This window comes from Carettochelys insculpta, chromosome 17, assembly GCF_033958435.1.
Source record: "Carettochelys insculpta isolate YL-2023 chromosome 17, ASM3395843v1, whole genome shotgun sequence".
Lineage (NCBI taxonomy): Eukaryota > Metazoa > Chordata > Testudines > Carettochelyidae > Carettochelys > Carettochelys insculpta.
Genome location: NC_134153.1, coordinates 3,955,040 through 3,970,613, shown reverse-complemented (window position 1 = coordinate 3,970,613; position 15,574 = coordinate 3,955,040). Strand labels below are relative to the sequence as shown.

At 40.8% G+C, this 15,574-nt stretch overlaps 1 protein-coding gene across 1 annotated transcript in view; it reads right to left on the bottom strand.

Annotated features, from left to right (window-relative positions):
* Nucleotides 1–15,574, bottom strand: part of RAD21L1 (RAD21 cohesin complex component like 1) — a 52,665-nt gene that overhangs the window by 11,515 nt on the left and 25,576 nt on the right. Inside the window, exons 3-9 of the mRNA XM_075011409.1 lie at nucleotides 15,305–15,434; nucleotides 13,210–13,309; nucleotides 6,751–6,857; nucleotides 5,573–5,758; nucleotides 3,210–3,311; nucleotides 2,256–2,369; nucleotides 1,314–1,543 (exon numbers count right to left, since the gene is read on the bottom strand). Of these exons, the coding sequence (XP_074867510.1) occupies nucleotides 1,314–1,543; nucleotides 2,256–2,369; nucleotides 3,210–3,311; nucleotides 5,573–5,758; nucleotides 6,751–6,857; nucleotides 13,210–13,309; nucleotides 15,305–15,434 (969 nt within the window). The remainder of the gene's footprint in view (nucleotides 1–1,313; nucleotides 1,544–2,255; nucleotides 2,370–3,209; nucleotides 3,312–5,572; nucleotides 5,759–6,750; nucleotides 6,858–13,209; nucleotides 13,310–15,304; nucleotides 15,435–15,574) is intronic.

Below are 15,574 nucleotides of genomic sequence, written 5' to 3'. Positions count from 1 at the left end.
ATAAACAAAGATACACCACAGAATTCTGGTGTAAACATACACAATGCATCTGATGAAGCAGGTCTTTGGCCACGAAAGCTGATGCTCCAAAATATGTGTTAGTCTATAAGGTGCCACAAGACTTCTTGCTCTCAAAGCTACAGACTAACACAGCTACCTCTCTGATACATACACAATGTTATTCAGGATTCACAACATACTTCTGCTTTCTTTCAACATTTATCTGAGAGAAATCTTCTTGTGATAATCTTATGTTCCAATTACTTTATTTCCATTATACTGTACTAGCATTCTTCTGTCTAACAGTTGATGGACCAAGAGTGTGACAGTTATTTACTACACCATTACAGAATGGTTGAATCCTGACTGTCTTAGAGAAATGACTCATGTGCTTCAGATAAGAGCTTCAGGTACAGCTTTGTTTTTTACCTATACTCTGCTTGTAACCAAAGTTTTGTTTTAAATCAATAAATAGTAGCCACCACCAGTAATCTGATTACCTGGCACTACTTCCAGTTGGTGTTACAGAGAACATGTTTTAGAAACTAAAATAAATGACACAACAATAATTTCAGTAATACCGGATACATCCACAGATATGTCAAACAATTTTAACACCATTTCTCTGCAACACCTCTTGCTTTATAAGACTGTTACAACATTCTTTCTAACATAAGGCTCTTACTGCAACAGTACAATATATATATATAAAATAATTCTTATTCAGTTAGATTATATTAATAAAACAATAATCATAATACATTTGTATTTCCTTGACAGCTGGAAGACCTCAGAGCAATTAAACAAAATATAAGCACATTTAAATCTATGGATGGAAAGCATTACATAATATTTTACTACTATAACTTAAGTGCAGAAGGTCAGTATGATCTAGTACTGATTACAGTGATACATCAGAAAAATAATAATAATGTTCCATCATGAATTCAAAAAAGTGCCTAGGTGTGAAATCTCAACTAGATTGTCGTGTTTCTATGCCTTCTTGTACTGATTCTTGGAATTTTGAAGATTAACGATCTGATTTCTAGAGATGACCTACTTTTCAGTAGAAGCAAACACAGAGGATATAAATATAGTCATCACTTTTCCAACTACCTGATTTTTTTGTACAATTAGATAATGCTCAATTATTAATTTTTTACTGGACACAGTTGCGTGCACACACACCTGTGCACACATAATTAAGTCTGCAAAACTGAAGACCTTCTCTGATAATCAGATCCTAAATATACAACAACTCCATTGCTTATAGGGTAATGTTGGAAACACCATATGAAGGCACAATCCTTTACCATTTGTAGCTCAGGATTAATCAAAGGCTGTGTAGTACGGGACAGAAGTTTATCCACTCCTCCTGACTTCTTCCACATCATCAACTTTCTCGTGGGTGGTGCAAGATCCAACATAGTAAGAGTATCCATGGAGCTGCTAAGCTGTTTGTACATAGTACTGCTGCTGAGCTCCTTCTCTACATCAACAAGCAACTTCCTTTTTCCTTTAAAGCTCCTTCTCCCTATGACAACTAAGCATAAGAAATATTCAAAAACATGGAAATTTCTCTCCTTTTTGATGGACGCTAATCTATTACTGTACACATCTGAAGCAATGCTATCCAAAATGTATTCTTTTTTCCGTATTTTCATTGTTCAGCATGTTGGTGTCCACAACTGAACAGGAGCTAAGTATCACTTTCATCTTCCACATCCTCACTTTCTGAAGTCAATCTTCAATCTAAAAAAATTAGTTTTAATATAACACTCACCAGCCAAATAATAAGGACATTTCATTTCTGGTTTAGAGTATTTTCCAAGAAAAATTCTGCAACTGGAACTGAGTTAACATGTCTGATGATGACATATTGGGCAGAATAGAATCTAGTTTGCTTTCCTGTAGCAGTTTCAGTTTTGCTTTGGTAACAGGAATGAAAAGTAATAAAACTTATTTCAATAAGTGGAGAGAACTGTGAATATACATTGAGAGTTGACCAGCTGAGTAATAAAATGTCTCTTTTCCACAGTCACTTTTCAGAACAAAGATGAATTGTAACAGCAAGAACAGACGACATGTAAATAAAAATAATCTCTGATATAAATATTCTTAGTAATAAAGAACAATGAGAGTAAAGCAAGTAATATAACTAGAATAATTTTATATACAATGATTTTCAGGGTTTGCCTGGCAGCAAGAATGGTAATGTTTGCATGTATCTAGCAGAAAATTAATTGAACTCTGACCTGTGGCATCAACTGGCTCAAGTGTAAATCCATCTTTTTCATTTGTCAACAGTGTAGTTTCACTCATGTGGTGGTTTTCTTCTGGATGCATAGAACCTACATAGCTGGAATCCACTGTAAAACACATCCCATGAGCCAATGAAATCATTTAATTAATTCATATGTATCAAACCACAAAGATTAGAATTAGGAAAAATGAGGTATACCTTAAAGTACAACAGATTTTTTTCTCCCTGAAACTAATAAAATAGTACTTTAATACAAATATTTTGCACTTCTGCAGCTTCTATCATCATAAAGACATGACACTAGAGGAGACCTCCTGGATCAACTGCAGTCCCCTACTGTCACGGTTAATCCCATCAGATAATCCCAAATATAAATTTATCAAGCTCTATCTTAAATCTAGATACCTTATTTGTCCTTGGTACTCCTACTGGAAGCTGTTCCAAAACCTCGTTCATTTGATGGTTAGGAATCTGCTTCTGATATTCAGCCTAAATTTACGCAAAGCCAGTTCATACGCATTTGTTCTTGTGCCAACACTGTTCTTTATCTTAAATAGCTTTTCTTTACTCCTGGTGTTTACTCCCAATGTATTTATAAAGAGAAGCCATGTCTCCTCTCATTCAAGTAGCTGATATAAAACTAAACCTCACAACACCCTGATGAGGTGGAAAAGGAGAATGTTGTAAAAATGTTAAATGTTATGTGTAAAAATGTTCTATTAATGGTGAATTACAGACATGGAATTCCTTCCAAGAAAGAAGTAATTGTACCTGAAAGGGGAACAAAGCACATAAGAAAAAAAGGAAAACAGAACCCAAGACAGTAACAAAGCAGAGGATGATTCTGATCACATAAGGCTTGCATCATAATAGTATTTTATACATTAACAAGAAAGTTAAGTCCTGATTTAGATAATCAGAAGGAATGGAAACATTAGAAACTCACCCCCTGCATTATCATTAGGACGCTGTTGTGACAAAGGAACGCTTTCCTCCATATCAAGAATGTCATAAATTAGGCTATTTTGCTCAGTTCTCAGCAGATTTTCTTGAAAATAAGATGTATAATTTTAGTCATTCTGAGTTTTGGTTGCAGTAAAACAAATGATGCAGTCAAATTATATTATTAAAATATTACTCATGTTTAAAGCAAGAGACTGACTTAAACAAGTCTGAAGATTTAGAATTATACTTCTTACTACAAAACAATCAGAATAAAGGAGAATTAGACTTAATTTTGAATCTTCTGCCTGTCACCTGTGAAAGTATGATTTTACTGTTTTTTAAAATAGGTTTTTATATAAAAATCCTTATTCAAAAACAAAACAAAACAAAACAAAACATAGCTTCTATAAAGCAATATGCAGATGACTACATCCAGTGCTTTTTTGTTCCAGTGCTTGCTGGCACTGAGCACTGGCACCTCAGCAGCCCCAGACATGGGATTGGCTGGGGGGCGGGGAGAAGGGCAGGGAGCTGGCTGAATACCGGCTCCTCTTTTTTAACAAAAAAAGGCACTAACTACATCATTTTTGCACATATAGAGGCTGACCTGCAAAACGCCCTAAATCTTTTTGCAGATGACTATCACAGCCTAGGTCTCTGTCTCAACATGGGGAAAACCAAAGTACTCTACCAGCCCTCACCTGCACAGGCTACTCTTTTCACTCCACAAATTACTATCAGCAAAGAGCACCTGGAAAATGGACCATTTTCCATCCCTTGATAGCCAGCTCTTCCAAACAGCTACTGTGACACAAACTGAATACAAAATGTGCTGTGCCAGAACATCTTTGGAAGACTACTCAAATTAGTCTTCAACGATAAGGATCTGCGAACAGACACCAAGAACTTGGTTTATAAGGCTACTGTTATCCCCACTCTTCTCTATGGGTGCAAGATGGGTAACCTAGAGGCAAAATCTCAAGAGGCAGAAGTGATTCCAGCAGCACTGCCTCAGGATGATTCTCAAGATCCGCTGGGAAGAGTGACATACCAGCACTTCCTCTGCAGCCAACTTCAGCAACATAGAAGTGTAGATCATGAAATAACTCTGCTGAGTTGCCCACCATCTACATATGCCTGTCACTCACCTCCCAACGCTTAGACTGTTCTCTCAGTTGAGTTAGGAAAGAAAGGCTCTCGGAGGGCAGCAGAAATGCTTCAAAGACATGCTGAAAGTACCCCTTAAGAAGGGAGGCATCAATCCAACAAAATGGGAAGAGTTGGTACAGAACAGAACATGGCGGTGCCACATCATACACCAAGCCACAGCTCACTTTGAGGAGAACAGACTTGCTCATGAAACAGAGAAGTGACAAAGGAGGAAGTAAAGAACACAACAGATCCAACACACAGTTATGTCTCCTCCAAGATTACACCACTCACTTCTGTGAGAAAATCTGCAGGACATGAATTGGGCTCCTAAGCCACTTAAAAACCCACCAGTGACTCCACACTGGCAGACATTATTCTCACATAGAGGTATAACCAAAGACAGCAGTAGTCACCAGAAGGCTAAATACATACATTTAAAAATTAAAACTAATAATATTTTACAATACCCTATGGTATATTAACTACATTAATACAAATGTAAATTTACATCTCAACTAAAAAGCTATTAATTAAATCGTAAGTAATTTGGTCAACAGGGTAAACATATATAAAAATGTTTTTAAAAGCATTATTTATGCAATAGGCCAGGAGAATCCATTATAATGAATTATTTAGAAGAAATATCGTGCTCAATCCTGCAAGATGTATTACTTGCAGGGACACAGGAAAGGCAGAGCTCAGCGTTGTACTTAAAGAAACAACTCCAGTGCTTGTTACTTGTGAAGATACAGCATATCCTCTGCAAAACTGCGAAAAACTTACATTTTGGGAACAGAATATTTTCAGAATTTACACGTAAACACAGTAGTTAATTAGACAGAGTTAAAAATAATTTAAAAATTTGGAAACGAAACTGTGGATTTCCATATCTTAGTTGAATTTCTTTTAATTTAATCTTAACTCTCAATTTCCTGGTTTTGTAATTCCTAATTTTGGGATAATTGCAACATTTCCATAATGTATTTTGCCCTAAATTGCTTATATGTATTCTCAACCTTCATTTCATTTAACTTTGTATTGGTCTGGGATTATATAAATGATCTCAGTTTATTAATAAGTAGTAAAAAACTAAAAGTGCAAAAGGGAAAGGCACAGCAAGCTGCAGGAAAAAAATGTTCTGTATAGGGTTTTAACAGTAAAAATACTTTGGATAGAATTGATTGGATTCTGTTCATCTATGACAAACCATACCAATCATATCCTCAGGAACATCTTCATCTCCAAAACCATCGAGTTTGAATCCATGTGTGTTGTCACCTATTACAGATTTGTCTCCACTGAGGTTCACTGAGCTGTGATCATGCAAGTGACTACTAGTACTCATCAGTATGCCATCACTGAAGAAGCTACGTCCTCCTAGTACGTCTGAATCCTCACCTGAACAAACACATATAATTACTGACAACTCCTTCTGTCAATACAGATTAACTTTATTTATGTAAATTTCATCAGAATTTTATAAAATTCTCAAAATTTGCAGCTACAGCTGTGCCACTACAAGGTATGCAGTGTAGCCGGTAGCCACTTATTGTCAGCAGATCACCCCCAGCAAGTCAGGGGATGTGCCTCCCCCACCAACAAAAGTTTTACCAACAAAAGTGCAATACTGGCATAGCCTTCAGCTTGATCCTGCTTTACATTAAGGGCTCTTTACATTCCACTAACAGAGGAGCGGTTGTGTTAGTTGTTCAAATAGGATCAGCACTCAAGCTTTAACCTGTATCTTCTGACTGGCCAGCAAACTCAATTAAGAGGCTTCTGTGCAGGGGTTGTGGCTGGATAAGAAGTCAAATTAACTTTGCAGTGAACACAAGCCTAAACTGCATTTTTTATGTTTACACTCACTTAAATCACTTAGAACCCAATTCAAAGCCACTTTAGCCAACAGGCGCATTTTCATTGACTTCAGTGGTCTTTGGGTCAAGCCCAAACAGAAAAAGTAGACTGAGTAATTACAACAAGCAAACAAATCCTCCATATGAGTAAAAATAAACTTTAGGAGCTTGCATGCAGTCAATAAATATTAAAGTATACTTTTATAAATCATCAACAATATAAATAGAACTGTAAGAGAGAGGAAGCCGTGCTAGTCTATACACTATCAAAACAAAAAGGAGTCAAGTAGCACTTTAAAGACTATCAAAATAGTTTATTAGGTGAGCTTTCGTGGGACAGACCCACTTCTTCAGACCATCTGGCTATGGTCTGAAGAAGTGGGGTCTGTCCCACGAAAGCTCACCTAATAAACTATTTTGCGAGTCTTTAAAGTGCTATAAATAGAATTGTACTTCATAAGCAAATGTAACTAATTAGAAAAAAATTGAAGTAAAAATTAACATTTTTTAAAATTATAATTTATCAATTCTCACCAAAATTCTCATCCCCAGGAAGTATGGCCCTTCTGTAATCTTCTGGAAGTGTGATATCTTCTGGTCTGCTCTGATTCAAAGTAAAGTGTTCAGCAACATCAATGGCACTAATGATGTAAAGGCACAAAAAACAACATGAGTCAAAACCCGCCTTGTTGGAAGACAAAAGGCCGTAACCAGATGGTACTCAAACTTTGTATGTTTTTCTTTAAAGACAAAATGCTTGTCATTATTACTTTTTAAACCTACAAAAGATCCCAGCTGAAGTCAATGCTTGTTCAGGGAGAAAGGCAATCTCCCAGGCAGCCCAACCCCAAACAACTTTATTGACTAAAAATGATGTTTATAATTTCACCTAGAAGCTAAAAGGAAGACAACATAGCCACTGGAAAATAGATGCGGTATCTTCCCTACATTAGATACTTCAAAGCAAGCAGGCAGTTGCTTTCTGTACTTGGTGAAGTTCATAGGCAATCTTCAAAGATGCTTGCACGGCACATTAAATAATATAGTCATGAAGTCACAGAGGTACAATGACTGCGGTAAGGTCCATACTGAAGAGAAAAGCGTTTAACTAAATACACTTAGAAGACCCACTGGCTACTGACACTACCTCCAACTCCAGAAGGAATTCATAATCATGATATACCCCTTACTGAAAATGTTCTTGTCCCCCTTAATGGAGAAAACATCACCCCATCCTATTTTACAAAATCTTCTTTTTGCCTACCAACCACACCTTTGCCTTGTCCATCTTCAGCTTCTATACATTTTCTTACATACAAGCCTCACTCTCTGCTACATACAGTGTCACATTGGGCTCCTCAGTATCACTTGTAAATAAATCACATAATCTTTAGATAATTAAAAAAAGGGATTTCCATTATTATTCCTCACAGATTGGCATATGATACAACTTGACTAGACTGATTAGATTGAAAACAATCGCATAATACTTATCAGCAGACTGCACATTTTCTGAAATTCGATTTGTAAAAAAAAATACCAAGGACTTTCAGATCCAAAATAACTAAATTCATTGTGATGTACAGGGAATCTCTGTGAAGGTGCATTATGCTTTGGCTCTGACCACCACTAAAGTCCATCTGAAGAAAGTGTTTTAGTTCCTAAGTCTTCATAACTTTTGATGTGTCAACATGTTGCCCCCCATAGCATACCACACCTCAAGGAACAAAACATCAGAATTTTAAATTCAATGTTCTATCATAGCAGTGAAGGGCTAACTATGCCATGGATACAAGTTACCCTGCGCCTTTAACAGGATGAAATTTAGGCTACTTGGGCTGCTTACTTTGAAGGACACCAGTTCAATCTGAATGTCTCTAGCAATTCATTCAAAACTTCTAAAGCCTAAGATGAAATGACTACTTCACTGAAAACATCCATATTCATAAAATGGGATTGGAGGAACTTTACCATTACATAATTTTATGACTTAGGCCTGATTTACACTAAAGCTGCGTCTACACGTGCACGCTACTTCGAAGTAGCGGCAGTAACTTCGAAATAGCGCCCGTCACGTCTACACGTGTTGGGCGCTATTTCGAAGTTGAAATCGACGTTAGGCGGCGAGACGTCGAAGTCGCTAACCCCATGAGGGGATGGGAATAGCGCCCTACTTCGACGTTCAACATCGAAGTAGGGACGTGTAGACGATCCGCGTCCCGCAACGTCGAAATTGCTGGGTCCTCCATGGCAGCCATCAGCTGGGGGGTTGAGAGATACTCTCTCTCCAGCCCTTGCGGGGCTCTGTGGTCACCGTGGGCAGCAGCCCTTAGCCCAGGGCTTCTGGCTGCTGCTGCTGCAGCTGGGGGTCCGTGCTGCATATACAGGGTCTGCAACTCGTTGTTGGCTCTGTGTATCTTGCACTGTTTAATGAAAGTGTGTCTGGGAGGGGCCCTTTAAGGGAGCGACTTGCTGTTGAGTCCGCCCCGTGACCCTGTCTGCAGCTGTGCATGGCTCCCTTATTTCGATGTGTGCTACTTTGGCGTGTAGACGTTCCCTCGCTGTGCCTATTTCGATGTTGGGCTGAGCAACGTCGAAGTTGAACATCGACGTTGCCAGCCCTGGAGGACGTGTAGACGTTATTCATCGAAATAGCCTATTTCGATGTCGCAACATCGAAATAAGCTATTTCGAAGTTGGGTGCACGTGTAGACGTAGCCTAAGAGATTAGGTCAAACTTTGCTGATTTAGGTTGATTTTCTAAGCAATAAGTCCAACCACAGGCTCCATGTCACTGACTTTAAGGGTTCCTAAGGTTGATTTTGATACTACTTTTGCAGAGGAGTAATACCAGATTTGACTCTGTGTGGTAAACTTTAGGATGACACAAATGGAACACTGTGAAATTTGATGTTCTTGGTCTCCTGGAGGTGTTCTACAGTGCCCCAGTCTGACCACCATTTTCAGTGCTGTTGCTCTCCAGGTGTGCAGAAAAAGGCTCAGGAAAATTTGAATCTCTTTTCCTGTTTGCACAGCATGGTAGGTGGAGCAGGCAGCACACATCAGCAGCACATCTGCACGTGAATTTCCAGGGTTGCAGATGAGCTCCAGCATGGAGTATACAGGAGATCCAGGACCTTTTTGCTGTGTAGGGGGGAAGAAGCTGTGCTGGCAGAACTAGGAATCAGGAAAAGAAACACAGATATCTATGCCAAGACCTCACAGGGCTTGGTGGAAAAATGATACACCAAGGATACCCAGAAGTTCTGTGCGAAGATAAAGGAGCTCAGGCAGACATACCGGAGGACAAAGGAAGCAAATGGATGTTCTGGTTCATCACTGCGAATGAGCAGCTGCATGAGATTCTAGCGGGGGCAGGACACAACCACTGTTCCCAAAGAGCCCGAGGACACCTCCGAAGAGAGTCCTCAGGCAGCCCCTGGCAAAGCAGGGAAGACCTGGTGCATGAGGAAGAGAAAAAAATGGTCTACAGGCAAATGGAGCAGCTTATCTGACCAACAACCAGGAGCTTTTCAAACTTTGGATTTCATCCCCTCCTCCCAAGACGTTTCCCAGCTGGAGTCTGATGGCGGGAAGGGCACCTCTGGTGAGTTCTCATTTTTAACTGTACTACAAGTGGGGTAAGGCAATTAGGTATGATCTGTGGTGAGTGCTGTACCTACATAGCTCAGGCCACCCAGAACAACTTGTTAACGTGTCTGGGGATGGAGCGACAATCCTCCCTGTACATTTCCATAAAGCTCTCAGACAGGTACTCTTTAATCCTTCTCATGAGGTTTCTGGGAAGGCCTGCCTTATTCCAATCTCCGGGATAGGACACCTTTCCATGCCGTGCGAGCAGTAAGTAGTCTGGCGTCACTGCACCACAGAGCAGCTCAGCATACCAACCAGCATTCTGCCCATATTCAGTTAGCATCTGTTCCTTATCAATATGAGTTTTTCCTACGCAGGCTGACATCTTGTATTGCAACCTAGAGGAAACAGGGGAAGGAGCATTAAGCTATAATAGCACAAGCTGCTTTGCCACGCCTGGACCACTCTCTCTCTCCTTCCCTGGACCCCTGGGGGAAGGGAAGCTTTCAGTGTCCCAGCCAAGTGGGTGAGGGGAAGCACAAGGCAACCACAAGAGCCACACACACAGCCCTGAAGAGGAAAGCACAAGTTGCACTGCCATGTCTTGCTCCCCCTTCCCTAGGCTTCTGGGGGCAAGGAAGCTTTCACTGTCCCAGCAGAACAGAGAGGAGAAGAACTTGGCATGTGTGAAAGCTGCAGTTCCCCAATAGCACAAGCCACACTGCCATGTCTGCTCCCCAACTTCCATGGGCTTGGGGGTGTGGAGGGCAAGGGAATCTTTCAGTGTTCCAGAAGAGCAGAGAGGACAAGCATGTGTCATGCATGAATGCAACACAGTCCCAATAGCACAAGCCACACAGCACGCCTGCCCCCCATTTCCCTAAGCTCAGGGGGCACGAGAAACTCTCACTATCCCAGAAAAAGAAAGAGGGGAGACATGCAGTGATCGTGACTAACACAGCCCCAAAAGCTACCATCCCCCTGCCCCTCTTGCAGTGTGCAAAGCTGCAGAAACTGTTTTTGGCATCACAGTCTTGAAAGTATGTCCCAGTCTGTGCCTTACAGGGCACAGTTAAATGCATGGAGGAGAACCATGCTGGAGGACAGGAGTGTGGAGTGGAAAGACAAGAGGGAGCTCAGAGTGTGAAGTCCAGATCCAGGAGGAGATGTTGAAGCTGGTGGTGCGCAGACAGATCTCCTAAGTTGCCTGTACAGGAGCACAGTGCCCAACTGCAGCACATGATGAACCACATGCCCTTCTCACCATGTTCCGTACCCTCTCCCCCTCAACACCCCAGAATGTGGGGAGAGAGGGGAAGTCAAGGTCAGCCACCCACTCTACTCCCAGGGATGCTTCTCAGAGCAGAAGGCTGACATTCCCCTACCTGTGATGGCAAAATGCTGCTTTTCTTTGTTAACCCACCTCCAAAGACCCTGCCACGAACACCTTTACTGTGTGCTACATTTTGTCCTCTAAATAAAAACAATTCAGCTCTCAAAAACAGTGTCATTATTGCTTGTGTTTCAAGACAGGGGTGGGGTAGGTTTTTACAGACAGGACGCATCATGTGGGGGCATCTTCTTAACAGCAACAGACATGACTGTCATGTCACTGTCTGGTCATTCATAAAACTGTCTTTCAAAGCCTCCCTGATTAGCAGTGTCCCCCACTGTGCTATTGTTATTGTCTTGGTGTCTGGCTGCTCACAGTTAGAGGCAGCTTCTCTGGAGTGAAATTTATCTTGTTACTCTCACGTATATTATGGAGCAAGCAGCAGGCTGCCACCAGGAAGGGAATGTTGCTTTTTCCGATGTCTAACCAAGTAAGGAGGCTCCTGCATCTGGCTTTTAAATAGCTAAATGCACATTCTACTACCCTTCTGCACTTGCTCAGCCTGCAGAAGAACTGCTCCTTACTGCGGTCCAGAGTGCCTGTGTATGACTTCATGAGCCAAGGGATAAGCTGAATCTCCCAGTATCACTGTTGGTATCTCCATGTCTCCAATGGTGATTTTCCCATCTGGGAAGAAAGTTCCATTCTGCAGCTTTTTGAACAGGCCAGAGTTCCTAAATATATGTGCACCATGCACCTTTCCCAACCATTCCATGTTGATGTCAGTGAAACAGCCTTGGTGATCCATCAACACTTTCAAACCATTGAGAAGTATCTCTTGAGTTTATGTACTCTGTGAAAAGGTAGTCTGGTACTAAGACAGGAATGTGCATTCCATCTATTGCCCTGCCACAGTTAGGGAAACCCACTGGGGCAAAACCAGCCACTACGTCCGACATATTTTCCAGAGTCACTGTCCTTCATAGCAGAAGGGTATTTGTTGCCTTCACTACCTGTATCATAGCAGCCTGCACTGTAGATTTGCCCACTCCAAACTGATTACCCACCGACTGGCAGATGTCTGGCATTGCAAGCTTCCACAAAGGTATTGCCACTCACTTCTGAAATGTCAGAGCAGGTCTCATTCTGTTATTGCTACACGTCAAGGCAGGGAAAAGCAATTCACCAAGTTCCATGAAAGTGGCCTTATGCATGTGGATGTTTTGTAGCCACTGCAGATTGTCCGATACCTGCAGAACAATGCGGTCCCACAAGGGTGAGCTTGTATTACAGCATCAGAACTAGCACTTCACTGTGCAGCCAGCATGCTCCCCTTCCTTCTCTCCAGAGTTTCACTTTTGTGTATGGCTGTGTCCTCAAAGTCTTCGTCACTCTAATGGCTTCTTAGGCTCTGCACACATACTGCAGATCAATGTGTGAGGTGCTCATAATAATTGCCCCAAAAGTCTGAAGCTGAACAAGTTCCATGCTAGCCTTGCAACGGCATATGCACAGATACCCAGTGAAAAAAAGGCACAAAAACTTTTTTTTTTGCCATTGCTTTCCAAAGGGAGAGGAGAGGCGATTAGTGCACTATGGGAAGCTGATGAGACATACCCAGAACCACCTGTGGCACTTGTGTGTCCTATCAGGTACACAGGGAGATTAACCCACAATGCCAGGGGAGAGCAAGAACTGTGGGATAGGTACCCACAGGGCATTGCTGATAAAATCAAAGCTGCCCACCCTAATGGAGATGCAGTCCATTGACTTCATGTGCCAGTGTGGACATGCACATTCAACTTGACAAAACTGGGTGCTAAAAATTAACCTTACAAATTCAACCTAATCCTCTAGTGTAGACATACCCTCAAAACAGGAAAGAATCAGATTATCAAATTCAAATAACTGGAATGACTGTACCACCTGCATGATGGGTATGGGTCAGAGAACAAGCAAGAACATACATTTTTACCTCTGAGGAAATGAGGCCAGACTCTCTCTCTCTCTCTCTCTCTCTCTATATATATATATAAATATTAAAAAAAGCCTTGAGAAACATTTACTTCAAGTCAGGTAGCTGTGTGTCAAAATCAGGAAAGTCTTCAGGCAATGTAATGGAATTATAAGCAGCTTCAAAGTTCTCTTCTGGAAGATCAACAAGTCCTAAAAGAAATGCAAAACATAACTAAATGAGCAGTGATAAGGGGTCATGTTCTCATAAGTGCATACATTCAGACTAGTTAATCTACCAAGGAGTACTGTTGCCTTTATTAACAATGTTTGCCATTGTTACTAGGAGCCCAAAATGGAATTTAATCTTTTAATTTTCTGTACATGTCATAAGCATGCTAGTTATTGGCACGCATGCAAACTTATGGTGTCATTGGAAAAAGTTAGAAGTACTGAAATGCTGTAATCTGCTGAAACTACTAGCAGTTGTTTAAAGACCATGGAAGCTTTTGTCCACGGAGAGACACTAGTGTCAGGTCTAAACTGGAAAATTAGGTTGACATAGCTACATCACTTGGAGTGTGAGCAATAATCCATACCCTGAGTGACACAGTGAAACTGACATAATCCCTCGTATAGGCAACACTACAGGAGAATTCTTCCACTGACATAGCTATCACCTCATGGGAAGGTAGCGAACAAGGTTGCCAACAGTCAGTAAATTCATGGGAAGTCCATAAAAAAGCTAAAATTTGATGTGTTCATTAAAATCTGTAAAAACATTTAGATAGTAAAAAAGCATTGAGTCCCTCCCCCGTGGCAAGCTCCATGCCGTTGGGCACTGCTAGGATGTCTACAATTCCTAACACAGGGATTGAGAGGGGAATTCTCCTTGCGGGGGCTCCCTCCAACTGGCTACTGGCTGACAGGGCCTTCTCTTCTCTACCTCCAGTTTTGAACTCTTCTTCAGTGTCACTAATGTCAGCAGAGCAGCAGCTTTTGGTGTGCATGTGTGCAGTACACACCCCTGCCAGGTTCCACGCAGCTAGAGAGAGGTATGCAGTACAGTAGGCCCAGGTATAGTGGCCTCCCACAGGCTCCCAACTGGTAAGTCACAGTGGGGTGGTCATTTAAATGTGAGAAATTAACTGTCCACTCATATGCTGGAAGTATTATTGACTGCCAAAAATGGGTCTGGAAAAATTAAAGCAATTGACAATAGTGTGGCTGCTGCAATGTATTATCACAAACTGGAGAAACTGAAGGATGCTGATGAAGGTGGTAAGGAGGTTAAACTGGCTTAACAACATTGCTGTTGTGATATATGAATAAAAATATTGAATGCTGTTTACTTTTGCCGTTTGAGCCATCTTTATATTATGTATGAAAGTGTCTGTAAGAAAGTTTGAATGTCTGTTATTTTTTCCTACAAAAATCATTGGCAGCTCTGGTGGAGTACCTGTGCCAATGGAAGAAGCATCTCCCATTGGCATAGGTAATATCTTCACTGAAGCACTGCAGCTGTGCTGCTACAGTGGCTTATATGGCAGGATTCCCAGGGCATTGCAATTCCCCTGTGGTGGTCTTGTGCAAGTGAGTCACTGACCTGAAACTTTCGTGCTGGACAATGACTGTTTATGGTTGTTTGACACCTGCCCAAGCTTTCAGCAGATCATAATCTTTCTCCTGATATTTTAAATAAAACATGTACAATTTTGAGGCATCACAATTATATAAAAATGAGGAATATGAGGGTTACCAGATGGACAGCTCTAATTATGAGATAATTCTTCCTATTAAGTGCACAAATGAAAGGAAACTTTAATAGATGGTCCATTACAAATGAATTTGGTGGTCTCTGTCCTGGTAGACCACAAAAACACTAACAGAATTGGCACTAAATACCAGTGTCAGCAAAGAATTTGGTAGCGTCATTATAAAGGACAAGGAATGACATAACAATGAAGACAGAATTACCCTGGATAATTGGGATTAGTGGATAATTCTGTCTTCATTGTCACTGGTTCCGCCAAGACCACAAAGGAGCCCAAAAGATCAAATTACGTTGGCATAAACATTAAATTGTTTTGTTATGCACCATGAAATCCAACTTCTCTTGAAATCAATAATGTATATCTAGCTGGACTATCCCAAATGAAATTTGAAGACAAACTGTAAAGACAGACAAATTCAGAATTCTGTGCCTACCTGGACGAAAGGCCATTTTCATTTTCACTAAAGCTTCACTGCAGTCTGCCAAGAGGTACTTTGTCTTCCTATGATAGATTCGCACAACTCCCAAAAGCAAGTGTCCTGAGGTGCGCAGAGCAATTTTAACCTTTAATGATTTTTAAAATTTTTTCAAGTATTAACATTTGTGGCCAAATCATGAAGACAAAATAATTGCACTTATTATACAAGCTATGTATAGAAAAGGAACTCATCTAAACAACAAAATAACACGGTATATGTCATTTT